This window comes from Abramis brama (genome assembly GCF_963993115.1).
Source record: "Abramis brama genome assembly, chromosome: 5".
NCBI classification, from domain to species: Eukaryota; Metazoa; Chordata; class Actinopteri; order Cypriniformes; family Leuciscidae; genus Abramis; species Abramis brama.
This window is the reverse complement of record NC_139967.1, coordinates 24,402,192-24,425,460: the sequence shown is the minus strand read 5'-3', so window position 1 is coordinate 24,425,460 and position 23,269 is coordinate 24,402,192. Positions and strand designations below refer to the sequence as shown.

General features: G+C 36.1%; 2 protein-coding genes across 3 annotated transcripts; both read left to right on the top strand.

Moving 5' to 3' along the window:
* The first annotated feature begins 94 nt into the window (after nt 1–94).
* mpzl2b (myelin protein zero-like 2b) lies at nt 95–5,150 on the top strand. 2 transcript variants are annotated; one of them, XM_084114848.1, is made up of 4 exons: nt 95–375; nt 1,530–1,699; nt 2,322–2,532; nt 3,066–5,150. In XM_084114848.1, the coding sequence occupies exons 1-4, from the start codon at nt 321–323 to the stop codon at nt 3,227–3,229; spliced, it is 600 nt and encodes a 199-aa protein (XP_083970974.1). In that variant the 5' UTR covers nt 95–320; the 3' UTR covers nt 3,230–5,150. The 2 variants fall into 2 exon arrangements, with proteins under 2 accessions (XP_083970974.1, XP_083970975.1); XM_084114849.1 differs by having other exon boundaries at nt 157–249; nt 3,066–5,061.
* A 6,080-nt stretch (nt 5,151–11,230) lies between these two features.
* Nucleotides 11,231–23,057, top strand: scn4bb (sodium channel, voltage-gated, type IV, beta b). Its single transcript, XM_084113880.1, has 6 exons — nt 11,231–11,497; nt 12,279–12,674; nt 17,404–17,567; nt 18,901–19,123; nt 19,268–19,397; nt 19,727–23,057. Exons 2-6 carry the CDS (start codon nt 12,584–12,586, stop codon nt 19,809–19,811), a joined length of 693 nt encoding a protein of 230 aa, XP_083970006.1. The 5' UTR covers nt 11,231–11,497; nt 12,279–12,583; the 3' UTR covers nt 19,812–23,057.
* Nucleotides 23,058–23,269: the final 212 nt, after the last annotated feature.

Below are 23,269 nucleotides of genomic sequence, written 5' to 3'. Positions count from 1 at the left end.
AACCTTTCGATTAGATGTTGTTGCCACATGTAGCCTACCTATGAGAAACATGCAGTGACATGCACTGGATAGTCCTACACATAGAGGGCAGGTTACTAGACTACGTGTGGGAAACAGATGTCAAGGTTGTCTCCTCCTCTCTTCACGACGGATATTAAGTGCAAACTGCCGAGCGGTTTAGCATGGCCGCTGTGCTCAGCTGTTCCGAAGTTCAAGTTATACTTAGATAGGCTACTGAGTGTAAATACAGTAAGCTGCTTGATAAATAGTAGAATACTATCATTTGTAGGAGCTCTCATAGCTCCTCTAGTGCTTTTCTTATGAGTCGAATCTGGATTTACCTGTTGACTGCGCTATGTGCGCTTGACTTGTCAGGTGAGTTTAGTAGCCTACTTCCTGGATCCACCTGTGGTTTCGGAATAAATATAATGTGTTTGATTAGCATAATTTTATTTAGCCTAATATTTAATTTAGCAAGTCATTATATGTGGTGTTAGATTCTCTGCCTGCTTCTTTTGTCGATTTAAAACTACTGTGGTCACTTAGGCAGTCTCAGAGTAAACCAGGAAACCAAGCAGGTATAGTTTAACAACGACTTATTTTTTGTGTTTCTGCGGCACTTATCAGACGATTATCAGATTTGCACTGTGCTGTCGTTGATTAAATAAGATTATGTGAGATTAGATTGATCCTCAGGGAGTTAATGCAGGCATTACAGCAGCTTGAAGTGGACAGCAGGCACAATAAGAAAGATTAACGATAGTTAGAAACAACTGGAATATTTTTTTTTTACTTTTTTCTAAAATATAATATAATAGAATGCACAACATATACTATTCTACTTACTGAAATGTATTTACAAATAGCCTACTATATGGGTACAACTGCAGTGAGTAGAGAGTGACCTAGTGAAACGGATTTAATGGTTGGAATGGCTGCAGTCTCATCTTAAGCAGAGTTAAACACCCTGATCACAGCAGGACCCGTGAAAGCTTTACCTTAATGCTTAATAAATAGTTCAGGGTAGTTAGAGCAGGATATCTCCCATGGGACTGAATGATACTGTAGAGGTGGATTCATTATTGCCAACATGTAATACTGTATAAAAAAATGATTTAGATGGTGCATAGCCTATGTTAGCTGGAAGGACTGAAGATAAAGTTAAAACCCTCATTAGATTGAATCAATATTGAACTTAGTAATTTTTATAAATATGCAATTTCTGTGCATATTTGTGTGAATAAAATAGTTAATCTGATTGTACTGATCTGATTTGGGATTGTTCTGATAAGAGAAATTAGATATGATATGAATGTGTCTGCTATGTGCACTCATTGAATCTATCTGTCTGTCTGTCATGAAGTTTGAGAAAACATTATAGCTCTCTCTTTCTATGTTTGGTTGAAGGTGACAGAAAACACATTTTGGTGGCAAGTTTAGGGTTAGAGAATGTAAATGTTGTTGGAATGAGCTGTATGTGTGTTAGTGTCAGTTATATACTTAGTTTCATATTAATCCATGGTTACCAGGTGTATATCAGGTGAAGGGAATGGAGGTGTTTACATCTTCAGAGTTGGAGGCAGTCAATGGGACAAATGTACGGCTCAAATGTACATTTAAATCTTCCCATCCGCTTTCCGAAGAAAGAATCTCTGTATCCTGGAGCTTCCTACCACTCGGAAAGACAACAGTAGAAACGGTGAGACTGAGTTTTGTTGAATCATATGTGATGCATCAGGCTTTTATGGCTCATAAAGTATGATATAGAAGTGCTCACACCTGAGGTGGAAAAAAAGACCTAAATTTTAATTAATATTTATTCGGCCAAAAGGTAAGATGAAAGTCTGATCGATTCTAATGTAAATCAATGAGATGTTTATAGTATAACAGACTACTTGCATGTATTGCATATACATATCAGTCGTCACTCTATATCTCCCAATAATATGTCTTAGTGAGATGATATTTGAATGCTTAGTTTATGACAAATCTCTGTAGTTTTGTGAGGGACAGTTTTTATGTGCAATATGTTTTTCAGCAATGTTTTGATCATGTTGATAATTTAGAGGCCTTTTTTATTTTGCATATCAAATATGATACAGTAGGCTTTATAGGGTTAATATATCTGAAAATATTTTGTCATTACTAGGTGAAATGAGGCTGTGTACAGGACATGCACTCTTAAATCCTTGCTCTCTTCAAAAATCTTTTATCCCCTTTTCCTTCTGCCCCTTGTTTCTCTCTTCACTTTGGTTCTAACCCCATTTCAGTGGGCCATACTCCTTCCTTCTTATTTAACTTTCAACATTTCTGTCTCTTAGTTTTTCCACTACCAGGAAAGAGCATATCCCCCAGAAAACGGCTTGTTTAAGGATCATGCTGTATGGTCTGGTGATGTAATGAAGGGTGACGGATCCATCACGCTGCAGGATGTGCAGTTCAACTTTAATGGTACCTACACCTGCCAAGTCCGAAATCCGCCCGACGTCCAGGGCTTTGCAGGCGAGATCAGCCTCAGAGTCGTTCAAAAAGGTGAGAGATGCTTTAACACATGAAAAATGAGCTTGAAAAATCAGTCATTTACTCACCCTTCCAAACACATGTAGCAGACAGAAGAGGTGAAGGTTGTATAAGCAGAATGTTGTGTTCCTTCTATGATCCCAGCAGCTAAAGGACAGAGCTAATCAACTGGGCTAGAATAACAAACAGACTTCTCTCAGAATGTTATGAAACACAATAGGAGTATAATAGTAACAATAGTGAGCGGTATTCAGTTTGCTGGCCATCCTCTGATAAAGTTTCCCACGCCTGTTAGTTGAACATATTTTCTCATCCTCCTCAATTTTAGTTTCAGTTTCAAAGTACATTATTGGCATGGTTATTTTACTTAAAATTTTGCCAAAGCATCAGTATGTACAATAAAAGCAGTGACAGGAATAATTAATTAATTAATTAATAATTAGGAATACAAATATGTCAGTACTGGTAATAATAATAACAACAAAATAAAATTAACAATATAATAAAATAAAGTTGAATAAAAAACAGATCTTTTCTTCTTATAGTTTCATTCTCTGAAATTGGAATTCTGGCTATAGCTGTGGGTGGATCCATTGGCATCATTCTCCTCATCCTCATCATCTATATCATTGTGCGGGTATTCCGGAGACAGGACAGTGACATGGGTGTTGAGATGGAGGACCACAGATCAAAGGATCAAGTGTTGTGAGAGAGAACGAGTGATAAATGAAATAATAGCATATTATGCGACAGTATTCTCTAATTGTATGAAATCACACGATCTAGTAAGTAGAAGCTTACTTTTTACTTTAATTTTACAGAGAATTTTTTTGAAGTTTTTAATAATGATTACTTCATTACTTTTTTGAATATATGAAAACAGAAGGGAAAAGGTAGTTTTTTTATACATAAAGTGAGATCATCTAACCTTTGTATTCTTAAAAAGTAAAATCTGACTTCATGGACTGTCTATAGGTATGATTGAGAATTTTTGTCACTCTTCATTCTGTGTTTGTTGCACTGTTTTACAGCAGTTTGTGTGGCCACACATGTATTTAATGTTCATATACATGCATATACATGTGTGGGTATGTCTCTGTGTATGAACACATTATATGTGAATCACAAACCTGTGCGGCAAACCCCCCTGTTCATTTAAAAGAGCAATACAATTTTTAAACCAGTAAAAAAAATTGGAAATATGGATGGATCAAAGAGAAACTGCATGAAAAAAAATGATTGAACAAATGTTGTACTTGAACATTGATTGTTCTTTTTACTGCCCATCTCATGAGGTTCATAAACCTCAAATCTTCAGGGTTTTGGGAATCTCTGTTCATCAGTGCTGCTGATTAAGAGTCTGCTATTTACAACATCCATTTCAAATGAGTAAATCCATCTTTTAATCCTAGTTTAAAATGAAATGCTTTATTCTCTGATCATACATAGTTATTGTCTTGTTGGTTTTGTTACATTTTACAAAAATGTTTATAGATTTTTTATTGACATTTTAAAAGTAAAAAAAAAAAAAAACTTTTTTGAAAACCTTTGGTGGATGTTATGTTCTCTTTGAAATGTTGAGATGGTAAAGCTAGTTTTAAAAGCTGTAAAAGCAACAATTTTTTTATAATTTTTTTTTTTTTTACACCTACTGGCAATCAGTCTGGTTGTGTGCCAGTTTATGCTGGACTTATTTTGCCAGGCTAAAATGCTAACTTTTTCCTCTCCTATTTTGGTTGCGCTTTCAATAAATTTCCAGAGTTTATAATGAGTATTATACTATTTATTCAAAGTAGACTGATTTAGTCATGGATAAAAAAAGAAACAAAGTAAGAACACAAACCAGGATTGAACCCTTTTAAAATTTGACATTGCTTTAGTGTGGAAACAGTACTTTAAAACCTTTTTTAAAAATTTGTGATATCATATTCAAATTTTGAACACTGAGACATATGGCTTTTACATTTTTAAAGTCCAACTTATTTAATAAAATATATATTTTGTATAAAATAAAAATGTTTAGTTACATATACAGTAAACTTAAACTTCTAAAACTTTCATTGTTTTAAGCTGCTTTCACTTCTGCCACAACCTGCTGACTTTGTGTCTTTTTTTAAACAAAAAGAGTAGGTCTATATTCCAAAGCTTTCATGAATTACAAACATTTAAGTTTAGATATATGGTCAAAAAAGGAGGTTGAGACTTAAATAAGTTAAACAACTCCATAGTTTTTTGGGTTCCAAAAGAAAATGCACCATACCTAACATTCTAGCTTTTTTTCAGTTAGCCTTGGAAATTATGATGGGTGGAAAAGCACCCTCTGGTGGATGTAAAAGTCTATAATAAAATATTGATAACATGAGTTGGTTTCATTCAATACAGTGAACAGACAGAGATCCTTCTCCCTCAAATGGAGAAACTTTGCACAGGCTCCTTTACTTTAAATATGGCTGTAATCAACATGTGCATGTGTGTTTGTTATTGTAACAAAGCTTATTTATCACACTGAAAGCATTTAGATTAAAAGCATGTGTTTGAGAGAGAGACATGACACAGTTTATTACTTGTGTTAAATTACATTGATCTGAGGTCAGTCATGAGCCTGTTTATTATAAACGCATGTTCTTCTGATGCTGTGTGTCGGTGTGTCGTACTGAGATGGATGACGGCTTCTGAGCCGACTAGACTTAAAAATCACTAGACTTAAAAGGAGTAATTAAATTAATAGATTTTCAGTTGTTTCAACCAAATAGAGAACCTGACTTCCTGTGTGTGTGTGTGTGTGTGTGTGTGTGTGTGTACGTGTGTGTTTGCTTACTCACTGCGGTATACCAGAGTGCTGAAAGAGGCTCGTCCCCTGCCAGACTCTTTGCTGCACCAGCAGAGGACACCTCTCTCTCTCTCTCTCTCTCTCTCTCTCTCTCTCTCTCTGTGTCTGATGAGAAAGAAATGCAGCATTGGTTGGAACTGGTCCAGAAAGGCAGAAAAAACCCTTGCCACGTTCAGTGCAGCACAGCGCTGCAGAGCAGCCTGAAAACGGATCGCAGAACTCCAAACTGCATCCTTCATTCCACAAATGCACACACACACACACCCTGAACTGTCCCAGCGTCTTCAACTCTGAAGTTATCAGCATTAATAATTTTTTGACCCCTCACTAGTCAATAATGTTTAAGGTTAGTTCACATGACCTTTGGTATGAAAAACTTTATCAAAAACTGTTTTATACAGATTTTTGCTAATTGTAAAATACTTCATGTTAATGCATGTGCTCATGCTGATTTATGAGCTGTTTAATAGAATACATGCAATATTTAGAAATATGTTTCATAGGACCATTTGAAATGAAGGCGAAAGGAGTATTTAAAACTGATTAAAGATAAACGCAGTTTAAAATCTTAATTTTGAAGTGCAAAAGAGTGCGTATTTAATATTACTCAGTGCTTAATTGTATGATTATACTATAACAATGACTCCTTAAAATAATGTGTAATCAAATATGTTCATTAAAAAAGTTAATGGATATATTATGCATCAAATATGAATGCAGCATTTAAATATATGATGAGATTAGGTTTCTTTTAACTTCATTCTGAATACTCAGATAATTCAAAAAAAAGAATATGAAGAACATTTTAAACAAACCAAAGTTTCAGCTCCCCTTTACTTTCTATTTGTATTTGTATTGTGTGTGCAAATTCCAAGTTTTCATGTGCCTTCACGAGGAGAGATTTGAGACTTGAGTTCCTACCATCTCCATATATGATCATGGAGCTCAAGAGTGACCATCAGCTTCTTGGTCACCAGTCTAACCAAGACTAATGGTTTATTTTTTAATAGGCTAATTATTATTATTTGTAGTCTTCCAGTTCTGTGTCTTGACACAATTGACCATTTTCCCAAACTTAAAGGGGTCATGAACTGAGAATTAAAATTTTCTTTGATCTTTTGACAGTGAAGAGTTCGTTATAGCCTACTATAAAAAAATACCCTGTAAGTTTCAAAGCTTCCTTGTTATTCCAAAAACTGCTTTTATTGAAACCAAGGCCAGAAAACGACAGGATCTCAAAAGTGGAGATTTGTGACGTCACAGGGCAGCGAAAGACTGCCTTTGCATTAAGCCCAATTTATACTTCTGCGTCGAACTCACGCCGTAGCTACGTCGTAGGCTGTGTGTAGCGTGCGTACCCTTTGGCGTACCCTGACGTGCACCTCTCCAAAAATGTAACAACGCGTCAACTCTATGCGGACGCAAGCGCTGTGATTGGTCTGCTAGGACCGCTTCCTCGGGTTTCACATGCTCCCTCTGCAAGTGTAATTGCGCGTCAACGCGGACAACGACGCAGAAGTATAAATGATAACCAATGCGTTGCCTACCTAGAGGCTCCGGCGTTGGTCCGACGCAGAAGTATAAATCAGCCTTGAGATTCATCAGAGACCATGTTCATATTCGTCTTCATCACCGCGTCTTTGGCGCCGCCCACTGGAGCGTTAGTGAATAGTGACATGAGAACGAGTACAGGATCAATACCCTTACCTTCCAAAGGATCCTAATGCGAGGAAATTGTTGTTGTTGTTTTCGTGAATGTGAATGTGTCAGCAGTGCATTGTTATATTCAGTACATTTAATTTCACTGTGGATTATGATATCCCAGCAAAAACAGTACGTTGGCACAACGTAGGCTACCCAACATTCTAACAACGTTTTAACAACATGGCCAAAAGGTTGCTAAAACTACGTTGTGTGGTGAAGGTTGTTACAGCGTTGTCACAATGTTGACATTGAACCACTATTCAGGGCCATAAGGTTGTGCCTAAGGTGTCTGGACAACATATGTAGGCCTACTCGTCACTGCCCTGAAGTGCGAATCAGCCTTTTAAATTTAAGCCGACCGTTGGGCAGTCTCATTCTTCATCGAGCAAGGATACGAGAGAATTGCATTAAATTTACCTCAGCTAAATAAGATACGTAATTATTCAAACACAACATACTACTTCCTTGTCTAATGTGACATTTACAGTATTTGTTCTGTCTAACTGAAGGGACAGAATAACGTTAGCTGATAATTCATGGAGTTTGCGATCTTGTGTAAATTACAGTAACTTACCAGTGAATGCTAACGTTAGCTATATTTCTTTTAGTATTCAGATATCCCTCCTTTAATCCTTACTGTTAGGAAAAGTGTTGAACATCTTCTGGTCAGGTGACAAATATTTTAACTTTATGCCAAAAGTTATAAGCCATAATGAAGCCAAAATGACTTTAATGATGAGCAATTGACATTTCAGCACTCCTTGAAAAGACAGCGATTTAAGCGCATACTTGTTGCACGTTAATGTATTTTCCTTTTTTGGAAACGCACAGAGAAGAAGAAAAAAATGTTTGTAACCGCTTGCAAACCTGTTTTATTTATTAAATTTTTTCTTTGATTTCTCTGCTATTTAGTCTCATTAGTTTCTTTGCTAGATTCTCTCATGTCTGCTCATGCTAGTTAACGTTAATCACTCCCTATATAGTCCTGTCATGTGAAGCTCCGATTTGCTTTGTTCTCTGCCAAGTTTACCTGTGCCTGCAGTGCCCTCTCTGGTCCCGGATTGTCTACTGGTTTCTTACTCATGCCTGCCTACTGGTTTCTGGGCTTGCATCTCTCCTCTGGATTTGTTGATGTTTCCTGGACTGACTCCGGTTACCGACCTTTATCGCCCGGCTTTCGACTACGCTCCCCTACAGAACCCGGTTTTGTTCATTAAATGTTCTGATCTGCCTTTGCTTTTTATGTTTTACTTATTATACTTAAAAGAAATTTGTATATTCGTATGTTTAGTTTTTTTTCCACAAATGTATGATTTTTGTATGATTTCTCAATTACCATATCCAGTTTTAATAAAGCTGAATTAGCTAACCTTAAAGGTTGTATCAGCGATTTCAGGCCCAAACATAAATGATCACATTCATCTAATCTTTCCTAAGGATCCGCTAGCTGCCCGCCCCATAAGCATGCCGTCAAAAAACGCGTCTCTGTAGGCAGCCTAGGCTCTGAGATCTGCACATAAAAACAGTTGGTTTCACCACCACTCAAAAGCTAAATAAATAGTGTTCCAACCAATCATCGACAGGGGTGGGTGTTGTGAGGTCGAGCGCAAAACCTCACAACACCCACCCCTGTCGATGATTGGTTGGAACACTATTTACTTCACAAACGAGGGGAAGATGAGGAAGGTCAAGATTTGCAAGAAGGTGAGAAAAACGCCCTAGACATCAGCTGAAGCTGTATTAGTGGGGGGAGTGGGCAAAATTTAAAAATTCAAACATTACATTTACTTATTGGTTATTATCATTATTATTAATAAGATTATTATTATCAAAGAGAATTGTAGCGATGGAGCAGTGGATATGACACTTGCCTTTGACTGAAAGGGTCTGTACATCGTGTTTGCATTGTTATTTGGTGAAAGCATTCGTATGAGTGCAGAAATTGCATTGCAATGATAAGATCTTTTCATTCAAGCGATCAACAGACTGTGTGTTATCATTGCTCATCACTGCAATCTTTCTTGTGATGGAATAGATCTAAATACTTAAAAAAAACTTCTCACGATTCGTTAATCGCGATAGCTGTAATAGTAAAAACGTAGTAACAGTTTTCGAGAGAATTCCACATGTAATACTAGCTATTTCATTTGCAAAGATGTCAGCCACAGCAGTGGGCGTTTACACTGACGTCTCTCAGCAGACACGCCCCTTCAAACAAATCAGAGGCTAAAATCAGGGTAGGAAAAATTTCTTTTATTTCTAAATTATGAAATGTTTGATGTAAAAATCATACTAGCATTATAAGGGCACCCCAGGAAACATTATAAAATAATCCAGTTCATGACCCCTTTAAACTTCTATAGCGGTAAATGAGATATTACATTAAATATATATTTTTATGTGTTCCAATTTGCTAATATAGCAAAAGAAAAACTCCACAATAGTGTTTTAACAACTTTCAAAAAGAGGGAACAAAATAAAGAGAGTTTGATAAAGGCAGTCAGAAGAGAATTATTTGTAATTTGATGCAATAATATAATACTAAGTATAGTGTTATAAATGAACATAATTGTTTTTTTAATTAAAATGTTGACCTCATGGCTTGGTTTTTGCACTGATATACTGTATGTGAGATGTGTGTCTTTCCAAATCATATTTAATATAAACTATACTATATAAAATGTACTGTTTTTTTTGCAGTCACAAATTACTCTATACCTACTCAGACAGTGTGTGATTTCCAACGCTATCTCACGACCAATTCGTACAAATTCGTACAAGTGAGTAAAATGTGGCTGATTCGTACGAATTCGTACGACCCCACTCGTATGAATTCTTGTCTAAACCCCATTGACGGTTAGGTTTAGGGGCGGTGTTAGGGGTAGGTCATTCGTACAAATTCATACGAACTGGACTACTCGTAAAATATGTACAATTTAGCAATTTTTTTACAAATTAGTACGAGTGAGGTCATATGAATTTGTACGAATTAGCCACCTCGTAAAATTCGTACAAATTGCCGTGAGATCGGGTTGGTGATTTCAGATGTAGCTGATAAGTTTCAAGCAGAGCAGTATCTGGAGTGAGCACTGAGCTAATATAGAGAAAAGGAGTCACAAGACAAAACTCTCAAGCAGTTTCTACTGCATCATACTTTTTCCCTCCGGACCAGACAGATTCTCCCCATTTCCTCTCACTTTTCTTTTCCTGTATACCGGAATTAATTTCTGCCCACTTCTCCCAGTCTTTGACCCAGATCCGCTCCACATAGTAGTTACGGACCTTTCTCTATTGTGTTTGTTTGTTTTTTGTTTCATTTGTTGATGGAATGTGACAGCTGACAGCATGATGTTTCTCAATATAAATTAAATAAATTTATATTGCTTGAAAAAATAATTTATTTAGAATAACCAAGAATGACTTCCATATTAGAGGGCAGATTCACCAGTAAATACAAATGCATCTTTCTCTTCACACACACATTTTATATATATATCTGCATATACAGTACACAGATTTCATTACTAGGAGCCACACACATGCCCAAGTACAGAAAGTATCCTGGTTTCAGATGACAATTGCCCTGATCCATAAAAACTTGACACTGCTGGTGCAGCCTATTATCAATACCAGAGGGGGTGGGGTTGAGAAATGCAGAGTCATAGGAAACTCAATTCTGCTAGTCTATCATAGATGTGAAGAGAGAGTGAGACATTAACACATATTCAAAGTCACAGTCACTTTGCAGGCAAACACACACTCACACATGCATGTGCAGCCTACTCATATTCATTCATTTTTCTTCCACATTTTGCGTAAGTGACGCATGTCACTCTAGTTAATAGGGGTCAAACAAACTCTCACTGCTATTTGAGTATTAAGTGATGTGTATTCCAGCAGTTGGGGGTGCCGGAGAACCCCTCATGTTTCTTTCTGGAGCCATCCTCCCTGTTGCCTCTCTAAAAACTGCAATGCAGAAGAGACTTCGGACCCCAAATATCACCGCCTAACAACCTGAACCCACATTTACAGCTAGGAGAGAGAGCGAGAGAGGAGGGGTGGGGGGAGGGAGGAGGGGGGGGGGGGACTGGCAGTCAGCCAAGGAGGGGAAAAGTTGAGTGTAAGCCAAATTTTAGCCGATTTTTCATAGAGGAGGGGGAGGGGGGTGCTTCTGTTGAACAGACTAGCTGCAGTGGTCCTCAGACGTCCAGTGCTTCAATGCTCTTCAGTTCTGTCTTACTGACTGGACTGCATGTGTGTCTCTCACAAGGTGCGACGGTGAGAGTGTGTGTGTGTGTGTATGTGTGGGTGTCAGAGGGTGTTTGTGTGCGTATCTGAGCAGTATTGGGACCAAAGCACTGCGGATTTGTGTGCAGCATATTCTGTGGACTGATGCCCTCTGCTTCTCCGAACAGGACACACAGATTTACCTGCTCAACAGAGGTAAGGCGCAGACACACACACACACACACACACACACACACACACGCGCACACACACACACACACGCGCACACACACACACACACACACACACACACACACACTGACTCAACTAAACACAAACACAGCTCTTGAGTCATTTGGACAAATTTTGGTTGTTTTTTTATAGCTGGAATTGTGTATATATTAGCTAAGGACTTCTAAGGACTACACAAGTACAAAAGTTAAGTGTGTTCACATATGTATGTGTGTGTGTGTGTGTGTGTGTGTGTGAGACTGTAGATTTTTTTTTATTAATATTAACAAATCTACATGTCTATTATTATTATTATAGTTTGGATGAAAGTGGACCAAATTTATAAATATACATAAATACATTTATTAAAACTATATTATTAAAAGAATAAATATTATTATTAATATATAAGATTATTTTCTTTATATATGAATTGTGCAATAAATAATATTAATACATTTTTAATTAATGTTATTTATTATTTTGTTGCTTTTTGTGTTTTGTTAATATATTTGAATAAATATATTTCATTATGTATATTAATTAATTTTCCATGTATGTTGTAGACACTTCTATCCAAACCAACTTACAGTAAATTGCTTCAAAACTTCTTGACTTAACTGGATTCGGTCAGCTGATCTTGATTATAACTGATATAGGGTTATAGTTCATGTGGGACAAATATTTTATACAGGAATTTGTGATGTGTTTGTATGTATGTATTAAGTCTTGCTGCCCTCCTGTTCAAAATGTCTCTTTTTCACAGGTCAGAGGGCAACCGAACAACCAAAAAATTTAGCCAGATGGAGTTCTAGAAACTTCATCTTTCCAACTGGGAAGAATCTTGAGCTTCCAGATCTCTGAGATCTGGACAGGCCTTTGACAGGGGGAATCTTTCGTTTTTTGCGCACAGATTGATCAAGTGTGCAACTGGCTGCTGAGAAGCGGACGGGTGTCTTTGCCACCCAGGCAGCATCTTGAGGAACAAAGACTTCTGGGAAACTGGACCTGAACTGCTGAGGAAGGCTGGTGGACGTGACAAAAAGAAGGGAGAAGAAAGTGAAGAGCAGGATGGAAACACAGAGCAGAGGGCATCTGAGAGGGGGAGGTTGCGCACCCTCTGAAAGAACCGCTTCCTGTCTTCTGCTCATACTTATCACTGGTAAGACTGTTTAGTTATGATTTTTGATTTAGGAAAATAAACTTTAAAAATACAACAGTCTACATGGGATAATCTACGACGTGGACATATATATAGAACTGAGGATAGAACAACATACTCGCACTGACAAGAACAGGAATTCATACTGAAAACAGTGAGCTTGCAAACACTATGCAGCTCTAGTGTCCTAAACACAGACAGACACAGATTCAACCCCCAAATGTTGCATTGCAGGGAAGCTGTTGAATAAAGTGTTGTATAAAGTATGGTGTGAAAAGTCAGCATTAGATTAGTGTCCCTAAAGATGGAACCACGCACAGGAAATTGTGGTCAGACTCAGAGTTATAATTTGCTTACCCTCATGTCGTTTCAAATCCGATTCAATACTTTAATTCTCATCATGTTAGGATGTTAACACCACTTTATTTCACTAAGCAAATGAGTATGTAGGCTACTTTAACATTAAATTTTGGCCTTAGTAAGGCTTGTGTATCACAACTTAAGCTGCATTTGGATTTGAATAATAGGAAATGGCTTTCGGGAATATTTCTTGATTTTAGGTTGCAAGTTAAAAATTTGTTTGTCAGTGAACGAGTGACTGAGAATTATCCATCCGAGAGCTGTGTACGGGACGTCCTGTGCTGCTCTAGACTAGAGAACATACTTTGGACCAACACAGACTAATGCATGATAAGACTTACAGTAACTTCAGGGATTTTGTTCTTGGCTGGTAAAGGGGAGTATCACATATCTTAACTGCTGCTGAGTTAATCACAGAATTTAAAGGAGCTGTGATGAAAGGAAAGGGACTGAAGACCCACTTAAATAGGGTCTAGAATCACCTATGTCTGGAAATCATGGCTGTTTGAGGCAAAAGTCTCTTTGCTTAAGTCTCTTTTAAATATTTTTAATCATATGGTTTCAAAGTATCTGGTGTAGCAAATTAGCTCTAAAGAAATATTAATAATCAATCATAACTTGTTATAAATGATTATGAATATTTGGATTAGTTAATAGAATTAACTAAATGTTGTAAAATTAATATTACAATCAGTTAACCTGTTTGTGCTGTGAACACTCAGTGTTAATTGTTTATTAATTCTAAGTAATGTACATTTCCGGGGTATGGGAAATGTCTTTCTTACTGTACAGTATATTCAGAGCCTGTAGTCAAAATCTATGATTAGGGACTCCAGTATGAGCTTGAGACACAGACAACTTTTTGTGTGATATGAACAAGACTTTATTAACTAAACACTTAATCTACTCTAACATACACATACATACATGCATACATGTTATAGCATTGTTTGAAATTCAGCAGATAAACAGCCTTGAGCAAACCATCAGTTTAGTTCTAACACGCCCTTCTTAAAAAGGGGTAAGGATACTTAATGTATCAAATAATGAGACTAAGTTCAATACATGCATGTCTCGCCCATTTGAATTAAACTGTCTTAATGCAATTTGTTGAGGCTCCAGCTGATCTTTGCTGATGTTGTCTTGATGAGAGAGAACCAGTGTGAGTCAGAGGATCTTTGGTGAATGGAAAGACAAGGCCGCAGCCTGGCACAAGCTTGAGGGTCCTTAGAAAACTTCTAGTTCAGCATCATCTTCACATCAGGATTCAGAAAGGGACTAAGGGACTAAGAGACTAAGAGGCGTGATCTTGTGATCAGTGATTTTTAAAGCGTGAAGATGTCACATCCTCTGGGTGGTTCTGAGCCAATAAGAAGTTGTTCACCTTGGAGGGAATTTCTTTACGACCTTTTGTTCAAGCAGGCCTTTGAACATGTAATTCAATTGGGTGTTTAACAAAAGAATCTTCAAGATTTTTATAATACTAAAGCATCACAAAGTTAGCAAAATGTAATGTAAATTAACAAATGGGGGACGAAGAATTGAGTTTATAGAGACTAAACATGCTACACATATGATTTTGGTTAACCATATGCAAGTCTGAAACATTAATCCAAAAGAGTTGAAAGAATACATAGGCCAAACCACATAAAAGGAAAATCATGAAATGGGAAAATTAGATACATGTTTATACATTTCTCAAGTGGTTATATATAGAATATATAGGATAAAAAGGGTTTATTTCTCCTTCTCAGCAAGAATTAAGTGAGAGTCACAACTCTCTGCAAATTCCTTTTTGGGTCGTAAAAAGTCATATCAGTTTTAATGTGTCCTGTAACAGGACACCGGGTTCTGCCAGTGTGTTAGCTTAATTTGGGATGTTAGTTTTGGGGGAAGTTTCATAGACCTATGTTGGGAGAGTGAGTTTGCTGGATAATTAATTAAATATAATGAATAATTTGTGAGTGTCTGATTGGTCCAGATGCTACACTGGGCTATGTTATCCACATTCTTTTAGTAGCTCTATATTTTACCTTGAATTAAAATATTCTTATTTATGTCTCCTAAGGTTTTGTGGAAGATACATTAATGAATATCATCACTCAATCATTAAGTCTCATGAGACTCTTTGCTCATCAACTTTTGTGCAATAAAATGTTTCTCTGGGGTAAAGCAGCAGGCTACGTTTCTGTAATGGAAGCACAGTGTCTCTTACAGAGGACATGATGACAAGCATGTTGACAAAATCAACATTTAGTACACAGTGTTTCCAAGATCCAAGATGTCCTGGTTTAAAATATCTCTCATGAAAGGGTACAGTTGACAGACAGTTGAGGTCCTCTTCACTGGTCGTGTAACCTCTCCTGAAGAGTTACACGAGCACTCTCACGTCGGCTCGTGTTCACTTTTTCACATTGCGTGCCAAGCAAACTTCAGACGTCAGAGAAGTCCAGGTGTTTATGTAAGGTCACCACAGCCTGAAACATAACATACAGTATGTTAAAATACGTTACAGTTATATACATTATACTATACGATGCCCTATATATGTTAGATTTTCAATATCCAGATACAAAGTTTCACTGTTAGCTTGCAAAATTGCATTCACAAACTGATCCTCACAATGAAACAAGCAAGCATGCAATAATTCACTAATTAAATTGTGCCTCTTATCCATTTCTTGTGGAAGTGAACCATACTATAAGCATTTGTCTGTATAACATACTATTCCTATTTCACTTTACTTATTTTTTTTCAAGTCAGTCGGTTTGCATGCATTTTTTAAAGTATAAGTTTAACTAATTTGATTTTAAAGTGCCATTCAGAACACAGCTGATTATGGACTTTGAATATGTCAGCGCATGGTTTAGCAAGGTTCATAACAGCTGTCACATTTCAGATCTGGTTCTACAGAGAGAGACACTGTTTCATGTGCATAGCATGCAGTTTTTAGTCATCTGAACTTTTTCTTTTCTTGGTGTTTATAAATCTTTAATTAGAGTTCTAGTAATTAAAAAAGAACTGCAGAGAGTACTTGATAATTTACTTTAGATTTCCTCTTGACTTGTAGCTACTCAGAATTACTGCCTCCCAGAGTGCATTGCGGTATGAATAAATGATGCAATTGCTTTGTTTTACTATTTTTGTTTGTTTGTTTTATTTGCTGTCTTGTGTCAGTAGCACAACAAAAACAGCAAATAAAATTGTTATTGTTACAAATAATAAAAATAAATAAAATGTAATTGTTACCATTGTTGTGTTTTGCATGCTGATTGTTGAAGTCTGTGTGTGACTTAAACATAGTCCATTGTCATGATCAAGATATTTTCACAAATATAGAGGGATTATATCAACCCAATTAAAAGTTTCACAAGGTGTTTATGACATAAGAGTTGCAATATCAATGCAATATTAAAAGATAATTTTATAACCTTTTAAAAGCAACCTATTTATTACTTCCCTTCCTTTAAAACCAAATAACTGTGATTTTGTTACATCACTAAATCAGAGGAAGAGAATTGCAACAATATAAATTGTTATTATAATACTAACTTACTTAATATAAGTTGTGCCCAACCAAAGGGAACACGAATCACCATAATAGTGAGTTAAAACAAAAACATTTAGGAAAATCAACATCAGTTTATGAAGTCAGCTTATATGTTGTTCTCTCAAAATTTTCAGTTGTATTGACAACATTCAAGATGACTTTGGGAAATGAGTGAATGAAGATGAAAATGCCCCACCTCAAAAACTTTAGTAACCAAGGCATAGCCTACTATGTGAATATTACAGATTACTACATTACAATTAAGTTAAGACATTAAGTAAAGTTAACTAGTTAGAACAACCGTTGGATTTTACAGTGTAGAAAACACCTTACAGAACCGTCCAACTGTCCTTGTTATGTGAAGGATGTCTGTTTATCTGCAGTCTAGTACTATAGATGTGTGTCTATTTTACATAAAATATTATAATTAATTTGCTTTATTTATATGTTTATGAATTTATTCGTTTTATGTACTAATTTTACTATTATTACAGTTTGGCATTGTGTTAAACATCTAGGGCTGGTAACAAGAAGGTTGTCGGGGTAAAACCCCCAATGAGATGATCTCATGATTCATGAGAAAAAACAACAGTTCAATGAAAGAATCACCTTTGTGTGAGAGAATGGTTGTAGGCTATTATACTGTATATTTATGTATACTGTATTTTCATCAGTGCACATGTCAGTTTGTCATTATACTATCTTACTGACCTTGACTAACCAGAGTTCTCTCTCTTATGGTTTTAGTGACACTGACAACACAACTAGGAATATTTCATTTCAGTTTCCCTCTTTATCTGCTTTCTCTTCCTGTTTGAGGTGTGTGTTGCGTTCATGCTCTGGAGATGTCTACTGGTAAGATCCCATTTTTGGAAGCAGTGAACGGCAGCACAGTCCTTCTGCCCTGCACCTATGCCAGCTGTATTGGGATCACTAACCTCTACTTCAAATGGGAGTACAATGATAATGGCACCATGCAGAAGGTAGGCTAACAGATATATTGTTCAATAATCATGGGATAGATAGGCCTTCTGTAATGCTCTATTCCACTGTTAATGTATAGCATAAAATCAGGCACACTTGCAAATAATTGGTAGCCTATAGAATAGAACAGAATAGAATTGAACATATATTGCCACACAAACATAACGAAAAAGTTTAATATTAGGCTACAACAAACTTTATTAGGAGTTTAAAAATCTGAGACCCCATTGAAAATATAATCTAATTTTAAACCTGAAAATAAAGTTTTAGGAGACAAAGTATCTGCACTATGTATTGCTCACTAATCAAAGTCGTTTTTTGACACTGATCACGTGAACGCCTTTGTACAGGTCGTATGTTCGCGCCATCCAGCGGCCTGACATCAAATCACACCGCGCGCAGCCTCTCGCTCGCGTTTCATACAAACGCAGCTGGCGCCATCTTGCGTCTCAGTAATCGATTGAAGTGAAAAAGATCTCAGAGGACTTCAGTAGGCAATTACTGTTGATATTGTTGCAGTGTTCGTCTTGTTGCTACCGATTGTTTTATTGTAATGTATTTTTTTTCTTAGCAGAAACTTTAAGATAATGTTGGTAAAATTATAAAATATTTCAAACTCAAATCAATGTCATGTCAACGTATTTATATAGCCTATTTGGTAAGCAGCCGTGTAATAGGATTAATTTTTGCGATAATTACCTGCTGAATGTGCATTATTTACATATCTAACGCGCGTAGGCTAGGCCTAGGCTACTATTCTAACACAATGCGCTGCACTTTTCACGTTGTATCCAACTTCTGTTTAACGCTATTTTTAAGAACCATCCAAAATAATTTTTTTAAATGAGTTACTGTTGCTGATGTAAGTTTAACATTGATTGGATGGAAATATAAATAGAAAGCCTCACTTATTCTTGAGATGGTTTTGTATGCCTTCAAGGACACTTGAGGTGGAAGAGGAGCAGTTCTAAATCATGCATTGACTTGATGTTTCTCAGTGGCAAATTCTGTGCAGCACATTGCAAGTGTCCTTTCAAGTATCAAAGATTATATATGTATAGCCTATAGGCTAGATGGCCTCAAGTCTTCAAAACATCTGTGCCTTTTCTTGCTGTAAAATTATGTTCTAACAATTCTAACAATCAAAGTTAAGGATAGCCTACTGAAAAACAGTGATATAATTTATAGGATATAAATGTGCACTGCATTAGAACTGACAGTGTCAAAGACAAAAAGACAGTGTATGAGCTAGTGTAAGTTTAAGTGTGTAAGTGTAACTTAACTTTTGCTTAATTTAACATTTATAACTAAAGAGTTCTGTTTTCCAATCAGTTGGTTGATTCTGTGATTCCAACGGATAATGTGGAGCCAAATAAGGTGATCATTTACCGTGAAAGGGTGGAGTATGTTGGCACCATTAAAGGAAACAACATTTCCATACTGCTTTGGAACGTAACATTCGAGGATGCTGGCGTCTACAGCTGCTTTGGCAAAAACCCCAAAGAGAAGGGCAAGAATCACACCGCCTTTTTCACTCTATCCGTAGTAGAGGAACGTAAGTGTAGCAGGGTGGGGAGAGAGGGTGTTACAGAAAGAGAATGATATATGCACGTTACATTTCAAGGTCATTATTAAAATAACTTTGCTTCTTTTCTCATTCTCTCTTTTTTTTGTCTTATTCTCTGGATACTCCTCTCAGTAAGGGTGGTTGATAACACACTCACCATTATCATTGCCTCCTGTGTTGGTGGATCCATCGCTTTTTTAATGGCCTTCATGTTGATAAAGAACTTCACTCTGTTCGTTCTCGCAAAGATTGAGGAAAAAAAGTGAGTTCATGGCAGCCTTTTGTATGTGCACATAAGAAAGACTATAGTACTATGACTAGCCCTTTTTAAGAATGACATTTACCAGATTTTGACCATGTCATTGAAATTGTTTGTACCAAATTAGCAAAAAGTAGACTAAATAAATAAATAAAAACTACCGCCTGAAAATATTTTAAATAAAAAAGCTAAATGAATCATGAATTACAAAATATTTGATTTATAATATAAAAATATTGTATTGTTAACTATTATTAGTATTCTGTGTAAAATATATTATCTAAACATGTTCTCCCTCTCATTCTGCTAATTTCTTTCTTTGTATTTTTCAGTAAGGAGTGCCTTGTCACCTCCTCAGGGATTGATAACACGGAGAACGGTCTGTCGGGCTCCAAATCTACACCAAAGAAAGCATGACAGCGTGCATCCAAACATGGTCACACATGCACGTGAAAACATGGATCAGCCATCATGCTGTGCCCTCTCTGTTCATTCACATCCGTGTTTACGAATGCTACACTTCTGTTTTTATCATAAAGAGCAAAGATAGTGTTAAACAAATTGTAAAGATTTTCATTCATAACATATCCATGGATGATATTCACATGGCTCATTTTAAACATTTAGTTGACTCATAAACACGGTTATGAATGAAAAGAGAGGCATTATGTATTTCTGCATATACTTACATTTAAATATGCAGTTAAATATGCACCACATGCAGCCTCATGCACTTTAGTTCATTGACCCACACTGTGTGGGATGTATTTATTCTTATGATAGAAAAATTTAATATTTTCTTCAAACAATGCTTAAGACAGGGATAAATGTAGCTATGCTATTCATTTAGTTAATTGAACTGGACTGTAAAACTGTGAAGGGCCCCTGGGCTCACGTGTAGGTGCCTGGCTAAAATAGTTAAGAAATGAGTACAGGTGAGGCAACACTTCTGAAATTTAGTTCAGAGCTGGTACTGTTGTACCAGTTGTAGAAAGATCAATTATGCAACAATTTGAAGGAAATATTTTGAGGGGACACTAGTGATTTGTATCGTTTCACTGACAGACAGACAGACTCTCAGAGCAGATTAAAAAAACTGCATGTTTTAATGCAATACTTGTGAATAGAGCAAAGAAATAAATAAATCCACAGACATCTGATTATAATACACATGGAAAGAGAAAATAGGCCTTATTGTAGCAGTCTTGAGTCCAGTTCTAAAAACTCATTACCGTTTTTGCTTGAAAATGAAACACAGGTGCCTGTTAATGCTTCTCTTGCCACCTTTTGGCGAGGACGACTGAATCAATGCAGAACATTATGATTAAAAAAAGAAATAAAAAAAAACAGAAATAGAAAACGCTGCAAAATTGCAAAAGTCACCAAACATTTAGTAAATATAAGCTAATGAATGATACTTGACAATCCGTAGAAATCAATATCCCCTTAGAGAAAACCCAGAATGAAACACTGAAAATGCTGCTTCAGATAATTTTCAATGCATTATAGCATGTTAAATGGCCAGAAGTTTTAGGGATACATGGCTGACTATAACAGTAGAAATATTATATGTAATGCTTTTTTATTGAAATATTGAAACAAATTGTCACATACTGAACAGAGTTAACATCAGCTTTGAAACTGAAAATAGCTTGGTGAATTTCCATGCTAAACAAAATAAGATTACCAAAAAGGAAAAAAAAATATAAATGTAACCTTTTAATGCAAACAGATATACTGTGAACTGTAAACCATGCAACAAAGGCAATAAACTCATCATCATACGGTCATGCAAAACAATAACTAAATTATAGTATATATGATGTAAATATAGATTTAAGTACCGAGACATGACTGGATATAGGTCTCGCTGGTTTTCAGAAGTTTAGCTAATAAGCATTTCAAACTTTCACTTGAGGGATTCAGGGAATTCAGTGGAGACCAGAAAAGGGACTGACGTCAAGCAAGTCTGGCGAGGTGAGGTCTTTTCATTTGATCAGAAGTGAAATTAAGAATAATAAATAAAGTTCCCCAATAATATGTTCTTGAAACTACAGAGCTGCGGTACAAAACAGAAAATGTCACCTCTAAAAGACAGATAGCAATTATCCTGTCGTATAAAAAGAAATGTTACGTCTTTTGGTTACATTTTATATTAAGAGATTATATTTAGAGAGAGTAAGCAAGTTGGTAAAAAGTAAAGGATAATGAAACAAATCTACTGAGAGCTCTCCTTATAGGTACACCCATTATTACTGAATACTTGAATAATTTTACAGGTCTTTGGATTCTGCAATTGAGGAATTTTACTGTGAATCCTGGGTGATGTTGGTCATAAAATTCTCATGCAGTAAGTCTTCCTTGATCAACTTGTTTTCAGTGCCAAAAGTAGTTAACTCCAGTTAGTCAGAGGTTGTTATAGTTTAACAATTTCTTGTAGATTTATTATAACTATAGAGTGCAAAATCAGTCTCTGAGAAATCTGGTAAATTTATACCAAATTTGGACCTGAAAAAAGCAAAAGCAATGTATACTGTATATCCAGTAGCTCTCCTCTCATACCCCTCTGTAACATCACTAAATGTCTATGGAAATAGCAAGTATTGTCTTTATAGTATGTTTTTAATTTAATTTATTTTAAATTGTAGTGTAGTTGAAATGATTGTAATTCTGTTTGGGTCACTTGAATGTAAGTGTTACCGTAAAAACTTATGTAGTTGAGTCTTTCAACTTTTCAAGTTGTGATAGTATCATTGCACTGGCTGCAATGACACTTGAATCAGCTGTGCACTGAATGAGTGGATAACTTCTGGTATATATTGGGACTACACAGTATTTTATTTAAATTTTGATCCCCGTCTTTTTTATTATCTTGTGATGGCACACAGGTCAGTAAAGCAATACACATTCAGAGTGCTCTTTAGCTTCATTTAATACCAGAAATATTGAGAAGGTACATCCATAAATTTTCAAAGCACTTGTACTACCTCTTATTCAGAAATATTTTCACCATATTGTGCTAAATTTGTATTTTATATTTCTCGGGTTAAGTGAAATAGTTTGGTGTTCTGCTTGACATTAAGCTTTAAGATCTTGGGCTTTTAATTAATATTATTCCACTCTCCATCTTTTTATTCCCTTTATTAATTCACAATGTAGTTAACATATCAGTTGTGTTTGGATTAGCTATTATTTGTCAGGCTTGGCAGAGGTCATGACCTAATTGTGAGTGACATTTTTCCAACTAAACCACAGGCTAACACCACATCAAATGAGAACTTCTAGTGATTTAAAAAAAAAAAAAATTAAGTTAAGTTGCATTTCTGTTAATGTGTCATGTTTCTGTCCAATACCTCAAACACCCATTTCACGCAGCCAAAAACATACATCCATATCTTGATGTTCAGTGTGTGTCGGTTCACACAAACTGTGATTCTAAAACGGATTCTGTAAAGCTTTCTACAGCTCACCATGTGGAAAATCAGAATAAGGGAATGCCAGAGACCAAGCAATTGAAGACGTAGGAGAAACATTAAATGCTTGACTGCTGATTTTATTATATTTTTAATTATATTGTGAATGTACAACTTCTGTAAATTGTTATTTACAGTAAAGTAATTTGTGTGCAAACTATACAAATGTTATTAAAGCATCGGAGTGCCACTGCAGCTATGTTTTTTTTGAAAGCTGGATCAGAAACATTCAGATGCTTTATGAACACCAAGCTAAACCAGGCTGGTAACACAATGGGGGTTTTAAGACCAATGGGAATAGAGGCCTCAGAGTCAGCAATTGGAGAATTTGCAATCCCGATACTCAATTTAATCAGACAATAGACATTGTTTGACATCAGTCCCTGCCAAAACTGAATGTAA